The 14773-nt window shown below is 43.3% G+C and overlaps 5 protein-coding genes across 5 annotated transcripts; 3 read left to right on the top strand and 2 right to left on the bottom strand.

Annotated features, from left to right (window-relative positions):
- Positions 1-423: 423 nt before the first annotated feature.
- On the bottom strand, positions 424-2763 carry LOC108044401 (zinc finger CCCH domain-containing protein 3). The gene is made up of 4 exons (XM_017123402.2): positions 1984-2763; positions 1300-1842; positions 1007-1202; positions 424-948 (listed from the first exon to the last, which is right to left on the bottom strand). Exons 1-4 carry the CDS (start codon positions 2643-2645, stop codon positions 571-573), a joined length of 1779 nt encoding a protein of 592 aa, XP_016978891.2. The 5' UTR covers positions 2646-2763; the 3' UTR covers positions 424-570.
- A 290-nt stretch (positions 2764-3053) lies between these two features.
- LOC108044386 (pseudouridylate synthase 7 homolog) lies at positions 3054-6440 on the top strand. The gene is made up of 5 exons (XM_017123387.2): positions 3054-3237; positions 3295-3485; positions 3545-3904; positions 3959-4061; positions 4264-6440. The coding sequence occupies exons 1-5, from the start codon at positions 3122-3124 to the stop codon at positions 5690-5692; spliced, it is 2199 nt and encodes a 732-aa protein (XP_016978876.2). The 5' UTR covers positions 3054-3121; the 3' UTR covers positions 5693-6440.
- Positions 6441-6972: 532 nt separating this feature from the next.
- On the bottom strand, positions 6973-8074 carry LOC108044385 (transcription factor Adf-1). The gene is made up of 2 exons (XM_017123386.2): positions 7858-8074; positions 6973-7801 (listed from the first exon to the last, which is right to left on the bottom strand). Exons 1-2 carry the CDS (start codon positions 8003-8005, stop codon positions 7353-7355), a joined length of 597 nt encoding a protein of 198 aa, XP_016978875.2. The 5' UTR covers positions 8006-8074; the 3' UTR covers positions 6973-7352.
- Positions 8075-8246: 172 nt separating this feature from the next.
- LOC108044384 lies at positions 8247-12540 on the top strand. The gene is made up of 6 exons (XM_017123385.2): positions 8247-8334; positions 8774-9828; positions 10158-10702; positions 10962-11020; positions 11087-11188; positions 11243-12540. Exons 1-6 carry the CDS (start codon positions 8258-8260, stop codon positions 11436-11438), a joined length of 2034 nt encoding a protein of 677 aa, XP_016978874.1. The 5' UTR covers positions 8247-8257; the 3' UTR covers positions 11439-12540.
- A 135-nt stretch (positions 12541-12675) lies between these two features.
- On the top strand, positions 12676-14235 carry LOC108044367 (pyrimidodiazepine synthase). The gene is made up of 2 exons (XM_017123358.2): positions 12676-12757; positions 13439-14235. Exons 1-2 carry the CDS (start codon positions 12730-12732, stop codon positions 14134-14136), a joined length of 726 nt encoding a protein of 241 aa, XP_016978847.1. The 5' UTR covers positions 12676-12729; the 3' UTR covers positions 14137-14235.
- The last annotated feature ends 538 nt before the right edge of the window (positions 14236-14773 follow it).

Raw genomic sequence — 14773 nt, 5'->3', positions numbered from 1 at the left:
ATGTCTGGCCACTCTAATGGAGGTATGGGAGCGATTGGTGATGCCAGATGGTTTTATGCACTGAAAACAAAATAATATCACTTTACTCCTGCTCTGGTTAATTTCATTTGCCCTAGTTATTCAATCTCCCAGACTTTTAAATTTAAACCACGCAAAGTTTGATACAATTACCTTTTTCTTAACCATTTCAATCCTAATATTAGCTAATATATACATTTTGAATGTTTGCTTTAACTCAGTTAAATTTTGAAAATCAAATATATACAACATTTCAAATATTTTCTAGGATCTATTTATTTGTAATTTTTTAATATTACAAAACAATGTAGTTTCAAAAGCCACGTTTTGCTCTCTAATGCCTTTTAGAAATCGTTTTTATTATTTATAAAAATAAAGTTTCCATCCAAAAAAAACAACTTCAAATTTTACGCAAGTAAATTGGTCTTTATTTTTTATTGAATATTGAACGTAAACTACTAAAGTTATATCTTAGAATTAACGCTAATACGATACTTAACCAAATTAATTTGTACCTGAAACGTTGGGTCCAAGTCGTCTCACATTGCTTTACTATTCTTCTTCTCCGCCGAGGGGAATAAAAGAGGGCAGGGTCCCCAGTTTTGGACGTCTGCGAACGCCGCCAGTGACGTCAGATTCCGTTGGGTCCTCTTCTTTCGCCTCAGGCTCCTCCTTGTTCACGACAGCGTTGGGTAATGTTGCTTGCACCTTCTCGCCTTCGCATCTGAAGTACCGTGAGCTGGTGGGCAAATCATCCTGCTTTGCAGACTCTTTCGGGGTTTTTGGGATGCTAAGTGGCTTACTGCCCACTTCAGGACGGGGCTTGACCAACCGCTTTGATGGTGGCTTTTTACAGAATACGCATTTGGACAACTCGCACGTTCCCTTGCGCTCTAACTCTGGGCAGGCGAACTCGTGACGCTTGTTGCACTTAAAGAACAGAGGAGTTAATAGGTTATCATTGGACCTGGTGACCTGACCAACTTACCTCGGCAGCCAGCGGACAGTAGCCACGCACAAAGTCAATGCAGATCTCGGCCTTCCGGCTGAGTTTCTTGTGCAGGTAAGGGCAATCCTCGCGGACGCAAACACCGCGCAAATAGTACCGACACACGGGCATCTTCTCCAGGGTGACATTATGCGAGAGCAGGCAGTGGGCCTTGGTGCATTCGCCGCGCAAAAAGCTGCAAATAAAGAATTTCAAGAAGGTAACCGCATTGGGGACTCTGCACCGGAAACGCCATCGACGGTTTAGCACTCCCCGCTTGGCCTGGGACAAACCTGACACAGATGGCGACCTGCCGTTTGTCGTGGAGCTTGCGACACTTGCCGCGGCTATGGGCAGCGCACTTGCCCAGTTTCTGGAAGATGGCACAGGGCACATTGGTCTTCACCAACGACTTGTTGAGCAGCGTCAGACTTCTCTGCCTGGCGGTGATCAGGTGGGCTCTCGACACATGATTGCTGGTTCGTACAAAGACATTCAGGGTCTTGGGCGAAGCCACATAGGTGAGACCGCCAATATCAATGCGTCGCAGGATACTTCGGTTCACGCTCATCTGGGAAGCAGCAGCTGCTGAAGGTGGAACTCTCGTTAGACGACAGCCCGATGGATCTAGGATGAACTTATTGCCGCTGACGAAGAGCGTTCTTCCAGAATCCGAACGCTTGAGGGTCCTGGGACACGTCGATTTGGTTATCCTTGTTGAACTGGCATCCACCTTGGTTATCTTGTTTTTCGATATCTTCTTGTACATCACGCCGTGTATGCTGACCATGCTGAGCGACTTATTGACGCCTAGCTTTAGCACCTGTGGCTTGGAGCTGGAAGAGGAATGTTAGATACATTTAGGAAGTACCGAATTATTTCTCTACTTTGGCTTAGTTACTATAATATCATAATGGATGCACTGTCATTTTCACTCCTGCTACAAATTGAAGTTCTAAAAATTAAATGTGACTTACCTCAATTTCTTGCTAGACTCTGCTTCATTGGTGCGTCTCAGGGCGTACTGGCCTACAAACTCACGCAGATGACGACGCTTCTTGACCAGAGGTGTACATGTGAGCGATATGGAGCGCACTAGCTTATACCTAGTGCGCTTAGTTGGTGGCACAGGCGGAGTAGGATGGGATGCAGTAACCGCAGACGTGGCCTTAACAGCTCCTTGGCGCACAATCTTCCGCTTGGAAATGCTTACCAATGGCGGCTGCACCAGGTTAGAAACAGGGCGAGCGGGCGGAGGAGCAACAGACCTCACTGGAGCTTTGCGCACCAGACACGTTCTCGCTTTGCTGATGATCTTGGCGGGCGGAGGTGGTGGCATGGCCAGAGCAGGACTCGGTGGCAATGGAGGATCCTGTTGGTAATAGGAGGCGGAAACCTGTTGCAGAAGGAGCTTTTGCTGTTCCCGCTGGAACTCTTCGTACTTGGCCTGCTGGCGCTGCAGGAAGTGCGGATTGATGTGGATGGCGGGCTGGGACTGCGGTGGCGCATGGAAGGGCACCTGGAACGCCTGGAACGGCAGCTGATGCGCAGTTTGACCTTGCAGTTGGAAATTAGGATTTATATACACCTTCCGTGTCATGGAAGGCTGGCCCTCGTCGGCGCTTATATGCGGCAACATGTCGTCCACTTCGTTTAGCAAACCTATTTAATGAATCTTTTTCGATCTCTGGGTATTTTTAGCTTTAAACACTTATTTCTAATGCTTCTTTGTACTGATTTTTGTTACGTGTGTTGCAGTGTGAACGTTAGTTGTGTTTTGTTAATTACCAAAAAATACTGGAATGTTGGGAGTGTCTTACTTTAGAAATACTAATTTAAATTATAGCTAATGTTATTTTGTTGGTGCTAATCTCTAAAAACACTTAGGGGCTTATTTGCGGTACATGGTCTTTTTTTAAATACAAGAAATTGTTTTAATACACACTTTAATAGAAATGATTAAAAATTTCAAATAAGTTTCATAAAATAAAATACCGCGCCAACACGGTAACACTAAAAAACGTTTATGGTTTTTTGTGAATGGCAACATCATATGTTTCGCAAAACGTGGATTTAATTTGCGGAGAACTTTTTAAACGATAATTTTGAATTGAAATGGGCAAGGATCGAGGTAGGGGACGCAGGAATCACCACTCCGGGCCGTACAAAAAGAGTAACTGGCGTGGCCAGAAGAGGGATCGCCCCCAAAACAATGGAGGCCAGAGCAACAGGTAAATATCTCGTCTTATAAACAACCTTAGTGTTAACCGGCATTTTTCCTTGGGCAGAACAACGCCACAGCAGAAATCCACGCTGCGTGAGAACCAAGTGGGCATCACAGAGTTCACCAATCCGGAGGCACCTGGTTTTACGGGCATCCTCAAGTCGAGGTTCTCTGATTTTCACGTAAACGAGATCGATTGCTCAGGAAAAGTCCTGGAACTGAACGATCTAAGTGTGCCAAAAGTAGCGATTGTTGGTTTGTATTAAATCTATAAAGAGTCACTTCTAGTGATAACGTAACCCATGATATTCCAGCTGTTGCCGAAAAAGAACTGGACAACTGGCGGCAGGAACTGGAGGCAGTGATTGGTCCTGAAGTATGGAAGGATATAGCCAATTTGGCGGAGGCTAAACACGATCCAAAGATCGAGCAAAAGGTTGAGATCGATGTAACAAGTCTGGACAAGGAGCAGCGCACACAAGTCCATCAGCTAATTAAGCAGCTTTATAAAGGTAAACTGCTATCCACCACCATTGGACAGCAACAGGTTAAGCCCAAAGCGTCCTTGGAGGAGAAGGATGAAGTTAAGGATGAAGCACCAGCTCAGGAAGATCCCCCGGTGCCAGAGGAGGAGAAGAAAACTATAAGGATACTTAAACCGAAACCAGGAAGAGGTTAGAAGCAAGGATTTACTAGGAAAACATAGATTAAAAATACCATTTTAATAGGGGATAATAGATGGAGCTTTCCAGCGGATTATGTGACTTTCTTGGTGCACAAAACCAATTTGGTTACCAGTGATGTGGCTTCAACTCTTGCCGCGCGACTCAAGTAAGTTAAATTAATCCAAACTCGAAGGCTAAGGGTATCCAGAAGTATTTTCCGACCTTATTCTTACCAAAATAGATTTTTAGTGTCCCTGCTACTTTAACTTTGAGTACAAATTTAAATCCTCAGAGATCACTCAAACATTCCTGATATAATTTGGAACCTTTTTTTGTACCTCCATTTATAATGCTTTGTTTTTCGACAGCTTGCGACCATCGCAGGTTAACTACAGCGGCATCAAGGACAAGCGGGCCAAGACAACACAGAACTTCTCCGTCAAACGCCGAACGCCAGAAAGCATCTTAAATGCAGCTCGTTGCCAGCGAAATGTCCAAATCGGTAACTTCGCATTCCAATCCAACACACTCAAGTTAGGAGATCTGCAGGGCAATCGCTTCCGCATCGCATTGCGGCATATAGACAAGGAAAAACGGGGCGAGATCGAAGTAGCCCTGGAATCTCTGCGAGAACGGGGATTCATCAACTACTATGGTCTGCAGCGGTTTGGCAACAGTGCCAGCGTGCCCACTTATGAAGTGGGTGTGGCTTTGCTAAAGAGCGATTATAAACTAGCCTGCGAACTGATCCTGAAGCCACGCGACTCGGATGTGGAGTTTATGCGTCCCATCCGCGAGGAGTGGTTTAAAAATCGTGACTCGGCAGCTGCAGCTGCAAAGATCTACGGCGACAAGTTTATCGAGAAGAAGCTGCTGGACGGCTTAGCCCGATTTGGGGAATCCGATTACTCCTCGGCCTTGCGGCAGATACCACGCAACATGCTTATGTTGTATCCACATGCCTACCAAAGCCTGATCTTCAATAGAATTGCCTCTAGAAGAATCAAGGAGTTTGGCCTAAAATTGATACCCGGGGACTTAGTTTATGTAGAGCAAGATAAGTCGGATGGTGTGGAGGAACAAGAGCAGCAGGCGGAGGATTTGGATGGACCAAAGGAAGCGGATGCCATTGAAGATCCCCCAGAAACTGTTGAAGAGGAAGACACCATCGAAGAGGAATCCCTTTTCAAGCGTAAGGTTCGCCCACTGACTGCAGAGGACATAGCTAGCGGCAAGTTCCACCTTTCCGACGTGGTACTTCCTCTGCCAGGACACGACATCACCTATCCCAGCAACGAGTGCGGTGCCTGGTACGAGGAAATGCTGGCCGAAGTGGGTCTCTCCTCGGATCAACTGAAGCACAAGGAGAAAACCTATGCTTTGGCTGGGGCGTACCGCAAGATGATCATATCGTCTAGCGATCTCAAGTGGAACTTCAGACTGTACAACACCCCCGAGGACACACTGATTGCCTCCGACTGGGAGCTGCTAAAGAACATTCCAGTAACACCAGAACCCGCTGAGGATGAGGGCAAATTCCTGGCACTATTGCTGGAATTCTCGCTACCCACCGCCGCCTACGCCACAATGTTCCTTCGGGAACTCTTGAAGCAAGATACATCGTCGGCCTCGCAAACGCTGCTGGAAAAAGAGGCAATGTCTAAGGGGGAAACCGAAAAGGAGGTGGTCGCAAAGGAAGAAGCCATGGAGGAGGAAAAAGAGGTGACTGCGGAAGAAGTGCAGGAAACTGAGGAGGCGGAAATGCAGGAGGCTAAGGAGGAGGTGCAGGCCAACTGAGATACCAAAAATCAATATGCTGGGGAAATCAATTTTACGCGCGCTTCGTATCCAACTTCAAACCAACCACAACAATAACAAATGCGCACGTGAGGACGAGGGCTGCTCTCTCGCATCCCGTGGCTTGCACCCTCTCTCTCTCGCTTCCGTTCACTCTCTCTTTCTGCCTGGGAGAGTCCTTTTGGTCCTGTCCCTTTGGCTGCGATTTCATTCGTTCGGTGGCCAGCAATGTGAAAGCTCGAAACGACGCGCTGCGCAGTTTTCCCAGCTCAAAAGTCCAAGTCGCACGGTTTTTCCCAGCTTTCTAAATGAAGAGCAATAACAAATTATCAATTAACAACAAATAACAAATAACTACGGTTCCCCGTAAACCCGAAGACTCGATCCAGTGCATCCATCGCAGATATTGAAACCAAAATAGGAACCTAAGGAGGAGAGCCAAGGTGAATTACCAGTTAAATGTAGCATTTAAACGTTTTGGGCGCGTATTTTGAAAATCCATTTATTTAGGCGTAAGTATAATTTGAATGTTAACAAATGTCTATAATTATAGAGCGGACAACAACATTGAACTTTACCAATCACAAAACTGTACAATATTTTATTTCGGCTCTGTCAGCCTATTGATTTTTGTTGTGTGCTTGTGCTGAAATCAATCGATAATACGGTGTTAATACCAAGAGCAGGGTCCGGGAATGGGGAAGGTGGCTGGCCGTAGGAGTAGTTCATATAGTGGCTTAGTGCGTCGGGGTGTGGGATTTGGTGGGTTCGAGGGGTAGTGGCATCAGTCGTTAAGGGTGCACGACGCTCCTCGCTCGTTATGTTTTTGTTTCGGCCCGCCCCCCTTTGGGAGTCCTCAAATTAATAAACTAAATGCTTGTTTTGGCGTCGTCGCCCCCGACCCGGTGGGGGGTCTTCCCCCCCGATCCGATCCAGACATGGGATATTGGACATGTTATTGCTTGCGCGCGCACTCTTTGACTCTTTGACCAGTTCCCAGCAGCTGCGTCATAGTAGGAGTTTTTTGGCGTGGCTGAATTCGATTTTCCATCGCCTACCACCTGCCCCGCCAACCAAAAGTTTTTGCCCATACAGATAGCTTCCTACTGCATTGCTATATTATCCCTTAAATCTTTGGTTTACAAATGACCTTTCAAATTAAATCTCTCCTTGATTTGATGCTTTGTCATGAGGTTCATAAAATCCTTTTTTTTTTGTATACTAGCACTGAAGGCTATTTAAACTGACATAGTAAAAATAGAATAGAATAACATTTAAGATGCTCAGTTACAGAAAGAAAACATGCATTTGTAGAGTCCAAAATTTTTACTTAAAATTAACTTTAAGTTGAAGTATTACAGTTTTAGACCATCGAAAGGATTTTATCAGATTATTATTTTAAGTTAGAACTCATAAGTAAGCTGTTAATTTTAATCAGACATTCGTGATATTATGTCGCTCAGAATTTGAGCAATAGAATCTTAATTCTTCAAATAATTCTATGTTGATTTTACAAATTTGAATGTTGCAACAAAGTTAAAAGGAAATATTAAGTTTGTAACTTAAGAAGTAGTAAATGGGCTATCACTGTGATGAATTCGATTGATTTTAAAATTGAATTAAAATAAGTGACTAATCGTATTCTATTATTGAAAGCTTTCTATATAACTATATCATCGATTGGCTCTTCGTTGAGGGCGCGCAGATTACATTTGCAAAGGTAGGCGAGAATCCTTTTCTCAGCCTTAATCCGGTTGGCTTCTCCCAGTCCTTCAAGCAGGGCCTCGATCCTTTTTTCCGTTTTAGCGGGAGTGGCGGGTGCTGCAGGAGCAGGATTTGGGGCTGGTAGTGGTGCTCCCGCCACGGCCAACTGCTCATCCATGGCCTCCTGTAGCGGATCCTCCTCGTCGTTGACTTCCTCAATGGATTTCAGTGAATTCCTAGTCACATCCCCCGAATTTCGATGATTATTGGGGTAAAGGTGACGTTGCAGGAAATGTAGTTGCGGCAGGAGGCTCCAATCGGAGGCAGTACCTCCGGACTTTTCTTTGGCCAACTCCCTATGCTGCTTGGCAACCAAATGTTTCCACCGACTGACACATGCAGCAGCTAAGTGGACATATAATTAATTTAAAAGTATTAATTTAGAAAACCATATTGTTTACCATCTGTATTTAATGAAGTGGAGATGCTGCGCCAGATTTCCGTATTCCGCTTTTTATTGCCTTCGTAGGGGGTGCTCCTTAGTTCCCGCTCATAAAGCTTGGGATTGGCTCTTACCAACTCTATAAGTCGCGTGTCGAATTCCGACATTTCAATATATTCAAAATAAAAACAAATAAAAAGTTTGTAAACAAATGGTAACTAGCGGATTGGAGTGACCGTTACTCTACCTGATAAATATACTGGCACGAAGAAACAGGGTTGTTCGCCACTCGTACTCACCACACCTGGGGTGGTGAGGTGGAAATGGGAGATTCAAAAAGAGATTCACCCCACAGACTGGCGGCATTTATTGATTTATTTATTGATTTTATCGTTGTGCAGGCGCTGCCGGCCGCAGAGATGGCCGCCGAAAACTATCACCTCAAGTGGGACTCGCACCTCTCCTATCTGAACTCTTCCATAGCCACGCTTTACAAGTAAGTAATAAAATTACAGAAATCCCTTAATTGCTAAAATTATTATAGCTCAAAAGTGATGATTAGTTTAATGCTCACATTTTTATAAACTTTATGTGTTAGAAGCATGGCTTCTTCTTTTATATATGTACACATAGTTGCTATAACTGTAACACACATAAATTTATGAAACATTTTTAATCATTATCGAATGTTGTTGTGAACAAAAATCAAATTTAAAATCTTTATCATCTAAAACGTATGCCAAAGAACTCTTTATTTTGGGTAATCACACTCACATTATTAATAAAGATAAATTAACCTTAACCTCGTATCAATTAATTTGTCACCTTATATATTGTCAGATCTTAAAAATATCATGTCAAAGGCTAAAACACTACCATCCTTATTAATGTATTAAAAATGTAAATTAACCCCTAATGTTTTTCTATTAACTCAGGAACGAGAAGTTCGCCGATGTGGTCCTGTACAGCTCCTACAACAGCAGTGGCATCCCCTCGGACATTCCCACGGTGGGCATCTCGGCCCACAAGTTCATCCTCAGTGCTTCGTCCCAGTTCTTCGCGACCATGTTTGAAACGGCACCGATCACGAACCCAAACGGAGTGCTCTATGTAGTCTTGCCGCCGGATCTGAGTCACCGGGCCATCCAGATCCTGGTGCAGTACATGTACAGCGGCGAGGCCACCGTCTCCAACGACATACTCAACGAGGTCCTGCGCGGCGGCGAAATCCTCAAGATTCGCGGCTTGTGCCGCACCAGCTCTTCCAATGGCGGTGGCTCCGGTTCGGTGGTTACCACATCGCACCATCCTCATCCGCTGGCCGGGCATATGCATCCGCGGGAGGCGAGCGCCATGTACATGTCCAATGGCACCCGTTCCGCCCTGCCACCTCCACCGCCGCCACCGTCAACCATGTCGGCTCAGCTCCAGGGAGATCTTTATGCCAGCAAGCCGGGAGGATCCACACGATTTGCCCTGGATCACCACCACCTGTCGTCGCACCACAACCACCTAAATCACCATCATTCCCAGCAGCAACAATTCCGAGGTCTCGGGGTTTCCGTAATGCCCAAGGACTCTCCCGTGATCATCAAATCCCCAAAGATGGCCGCTCACACAGGACTCCTTACCGTGGCTAGCAGCAGCAAGTTGGGCATCTCGGTCAACAAGGAGGTGGCCATCGATCCGGAGGACAAGTGCTGCTTTGCGGCTCCTGGCCAGGTTGACCCACAGTCACATCCACCTCCACCAACATCGACATCAACGACTGGCGGAGGAGGAGGCGGAGCAGGTGCCTCTGCATCCCAACCCATATCCATCTGCACGGAGGTGGGATGTAGCAGCTGTCCCATGACCGCTGGACCCAGTGCGGATCAGGCGGAGACCACACTGCGGAGGTCGGAGTACGAGGAGCAGGCACTGCGGGAGCGGAATGAGGTGGGACTGGTCTTCGAACGACGCCTGAGGAGGGAAAGCGCCTGCGAAAGATGTGAGTTAATTGCAATACAAAATGAAATCCTCTTAAAATGTAATATTTGATTATAAAAATGTATATTCATTTATTAATGTTCAACTTTTAAGTCTGGAAAACATAAATTTTTTTTCTGGGTAAATTAAGTTTTACATTATTTAGCGATTTTAAAAGATCATTTCATGAACATCTTCATGATGAAGAAATAGCTAAAATATAGCTTAAGAATTCGGAAATTGATTTTAAAGGATTTTATAGTAAAATAAAATAATATTTGTTGTATTAAAAAAAAAAAAGAAGCTACAGTTCCATAGTATAAATATTAATCTTTCCTGTTAATTCCTCAGCTCGTGACTACTATGAAACTCCGCACTTTGAGCACGTGGTGTCATCCCGCCTGGCTGCCACACCACCGCCACCTCAGCAGCCACCACATCCGCCGAACCTTCGACATCCGCACAACTTCCTCACCATCAAACAGGAGCCGACCGACTGGAGCAACAACCCACCAAACGCCTCCAATGCGTCCAACAACAACAACCTGGAGGAGGGGCCATTGGCATCGCCCAAGCAGCCGCTGGACTTTAAGATGACCGCCGTAAAGCTGGAGGTGAACAGGGATCGGGAAACACCCTCCGAGGAGAACGAGGAGCACACTCTGCGCGACTACAACAACTTCAAGCAACTGCTCGTGTGCGAGATCTGCCAGAAGTCCTTTGAGGACACCAAGATGCTGGTCCGACACCTGGGCACCCATGCCGGGGATACGACGGGCGGGACGGAGAGGAACCTCCTGCCCTCCAGTGCCAGCGGGAGTACGTCGACCGCCTCCAGCAATCTTGCCCTGCGAACCGTCAAAACTTATGTGCCAAAGAAACGACGCCGAGTTTCGGTAAGATGATATGATAATATTATATTAACCTAAATAATCACCATTCAGATATTCATTCAGAAAATACGTTTTTATGTGTCGATGATAGATAAATATATATCTTTTACATCATTATCATTTTAAGGATGACCTTTAAATCTTAATCCAAATCTCTAAATCTCTCAAATTCCTAAAAAAAACTATCAAACATGCAAATAAATAAAAGAGTTCGTACTCTTATACATTTTAATGTATTTTAATGAAATATATATTTTTACAGCAACAGGAGAACAATATGGACCATGATCATGTCACCCTGCTCTGCGATTTATGCTCTACGTAAGTTGACTTGACAATATAATCCTTCCAAGGGGTGTCATATTGATTCTCCTTTTATCCCTTCAGATCCTTCGATACGCCCGCGGAATGGGTGCGTCACATGAACAGCCAGCACACGGAGATCGAGCTGGCCATGTTCAACAGCAAGAAGGATGGCGAGCAGAAGGGGTGTGTGTCCTAAGGACTAGCAAGAGCACTCTGATGAACTCTGTTCACTTGCAGCCAGCAGCCACCTCCGGCGACCAGCAGCTCTTCCACAGTGTCCACCAGCCAAATGCAGCCAAAGTATCCCAGCTCCACCGTCACCCGGTCGACGCAGTCCCTCATGCTGCACAAGATGAGCAACATCGACATCGATGCAGTGGCAGCTGCAACAACATCCCTATCGTCCGAAGCTACCACCTCACCGAATACCTAAGGAGGGCCATCCGGATCAGGACATGGATTCAATAAGTAACAGCACACCATTCGAAGCTGGAGAATTCGCCACTTGAGGAATTGGATCTTTGGGATCAGCGGATAACATCAAAACACCTTTTTGTTCGATAAATTCAAGTCGTTCCAGTAATCAAAAGAGGGATGTTTATTATGCAACAGCAAGAACCGTGATCAAAATGCAACCAGTTTGCATATTTTATAGAGCAACAAACAAAATACAAAATCGCAAAAATAATTAACGAAAATGTAAACGAAACTTAGAATCGGAATCGTCTGGCAACGATGCAAAACAAAACCCAAAGAGTAATTTGAAAAGAAAGAAAAACAATATTTAACTAATGTGTGTAGAATTTTTTTTAAGTGTATGTATTTACTTAGTTTTAGATACTTATTCCCCATGTAATTACATGTAACAACAACGCGCAATTGATACGAAAAAAGATAACTATACAATTTAATCATTTAAAATGTACGAATAATTTTCATCAACGGACATTGTCAAAAAATAAGAAAATCTGTATTGTTAAAACATTCCATTTGTAGGACCAACATCAGCAAAAAGATTAAAATGCTATAATGAACATTTAATTAGAGCAGTAAATATAAAAATGATTCTATCTTTATTTCCAATTAATTTGCATTGATTATTTTTGGAATGTAATAACTGATAACTACTGTTTTGTATTACGCTATCGCGACTTTATGATGTCAGCAACTTCGTTGAATTTGTACTAGTACTTTTTTATATTTTTTATAAGGCTTCAACAGAAATTTCGAGAACTTTTTTGTACATAGATTAAGTTTTATTTTGAAATTCCGCCGATCGAAACTTTTTGCGAAAAGTCATTAACATAAATCTCTAAATGTGTGTGTGTAGTAGTTGGAAGTTTAATTAAAAACTCCCCCCAACCATGTAAAAAAAAACAATATATATCCAGAATATATATATAAAATTTACAAGCAGGCGTGATTATTAACAAACTAAGTATGTAGATGTATAAACCATGCAGGAGGAAAACTGTTTCTTCCCCAAAACAAATCGCAAATGTAGCAAAGCGTTTTAATTTAAATAAACGTCTACGATGAGAAATCGTTTTTAAAAGCGGTATCAAAAACACTGCAAATTTAAGAGTCATGGTTAAAAAAGCTCCCAAGCGATTATTCAGTCTATAAATACAGAGCGCCGTCGAAGAGAAAATTCAGTTTGGGATCCAACGTCGAGTTGACTTCAACAATAATTTCTACTCCGATACAATTTTTGCAAAAACAAAATGAGTTCTGGTAAACATTTGGCCAAAGGTAAGAGAAAATGACGTGTTCCCGGCAATAAGAGAAACGCCCATGTCATTATTTAGTCGGCAAATACAAGTGCTTTAACTACTCTTACTAAACAAATAACAATCCTCATAAATTCATGGTTTTACACATATGAATATTAATGATTGGGTTTTTTGGGGAAAAAGTTTAAGTAAAGAAGATATAACATACAGTAGATACATAATTTATTTTGAAACGAATTTTTTCTATTAATCATTCGCCCAATGCGTGATGTGAAGTATGGAAAAACCGGTATTTATGGGATCGATAAACGTCTTTATGTAAACAATTTTTATTTTGCAAAAATCATCATATTTTTTTATTAACTTTATCAATGAATTATCGGTTTTTACTTAACCCCATAAGTATAAAATGAAACAAAATATTTACACTTCAAAGAGATAACGTATCAACCAAATGTTTGTCATATAGTATCACGTATGGCCCAATCAACTTCAAGTCAATGACTTGCAATATGTTGTATACAGGGGCGGGTCCAAAAGGTCCCGAACCTAATAAATTATCAAAAAAGTTATTAAGACAACTTATTTTTTTAAAACACTCAGACAGATAATTTTTGGCCTTCCAAAAAACCCACTTTGCCTTATATATATATTTCTTATCGGCATAGAAGAAATTCCACTGATAAATCCATGTTATTAGGTTCTGCCAAGCCTGTCCTGCCTGATGATGGTCTCCTCCGTCTATACTCCATGAGGTTCTGCCCCTATGCCCAGCGGGCCCATCTCGTCCTGAACGCCAAGAACGTGCCTCACCACACCGTGTACATTAATCTCGAGAGTAAGCCGGAATGGTTGGTGGATGTGAGCGCGCTGCTGAAGGTTCCTGCCCTCCAGTTGGTGGACGAAAAGGATCAGCCCTCGCTCATTGAGTCGCTGATAATTGCAGAGTACCTGGATGAGAAGTACCCGCAGAATCCGCTCCTGCCCAAGGATCCCCTTAAGCGGGCCCAGGACAAGATTCTATTGGAGCGCTTCAGCGGCATCACCGGTGCCTTCATGAAGATCTTGACGCAGAATACCGGTCTGGAGGACTACTGGACCGCACTGGACATCTTCGAGCAGGAGCTGACCAAGCGGGGCACCAGCTTCTTTGGCGGCGACAAGCCCGGATTCGTGGACTACATGATCTGGCCGTGGTTCGAGCGCCTCTCCGTTATCAAGCTTAAGCTGCCGGAGGAGTATAACTTCGACGAAAAGCGCTTCTCCAAAATAGCCCAGTGGATTGCCCTTCTGAAGGAGGATTCGGTGGTCAAGTCCTTCTATGCCACGCCCGAGAACCATAACGAGTTCTGGCGAACCCGAAAGGCCGGCAATACAAACTACGATCTGCTGGCTTAGAGTAACTTCTACAATTAATTCAAAAAACATATTTAAATATTTACCTTAACAAAAATATTAAAACAAAAAAGAAATTAAATACAAAATAAATAAAATCTACTGGATTTGTTCTTAACTAATTAGTATAATCAATCGGATTATAATTAAGAATTTAAAAAGTTTGAATGGCTCTCAATTTCCAAGTTTTGGTTTTAAATTATATATATGGAGGATGAAAATAAGCTTTTTAATTAAGTAACATAAAGATTTTGAATGAATTCATTAAATTATAAATGAAAGATAAACTTAATAAAGATATTCTTATTCATAAAAGTTGGGGGCTCATGGCAATGAATACCAATTTATTAGTCAATGCACTTGGATATATTGCACGGTATTTTTGAGTCATGAAAAAAGGCTATATAATTCAAATAAACAATTATTAATTACCCAATTTAAAATTTTAATTAATTTCTTTCAGAATTATCTGAAATATTTACAGAATAAAATTTGCATTTTTGGAAGGTTCAAAAGAGTATTTACTGTATCAACCGGGCTGGGCATGTGTGTCAGCCGCAAAGGTTGCTCCGGCCGCCAAGTTCAGCCGGGTAAGAAAAGCCACCCGGCGAAGGGCAGCCGGCGGCCCTTTATATACCAC

This window comes from Drosophila rhopaloa, unplaced genomic scaffold (assembly GCF_018152115.1).
Source record: "Drosophila rhopaloa isolate 14029-0021.01 unplaced genomic scaffold, ASM1815211v1 contig_163, whole genome shotgun sequence".
Taxonomy (NCBI): domain Eukaryota; kingdom Metazoa; phylum Arthropoda; class Insecta; order Diptera; family Drosophilidae; genus Drosophila; species Drosophila rhopaloa.
Note: the sequence above shows the minus strand (reverse complement) of the source record. Positions and strands in the feature narration are given on the sequence as shown.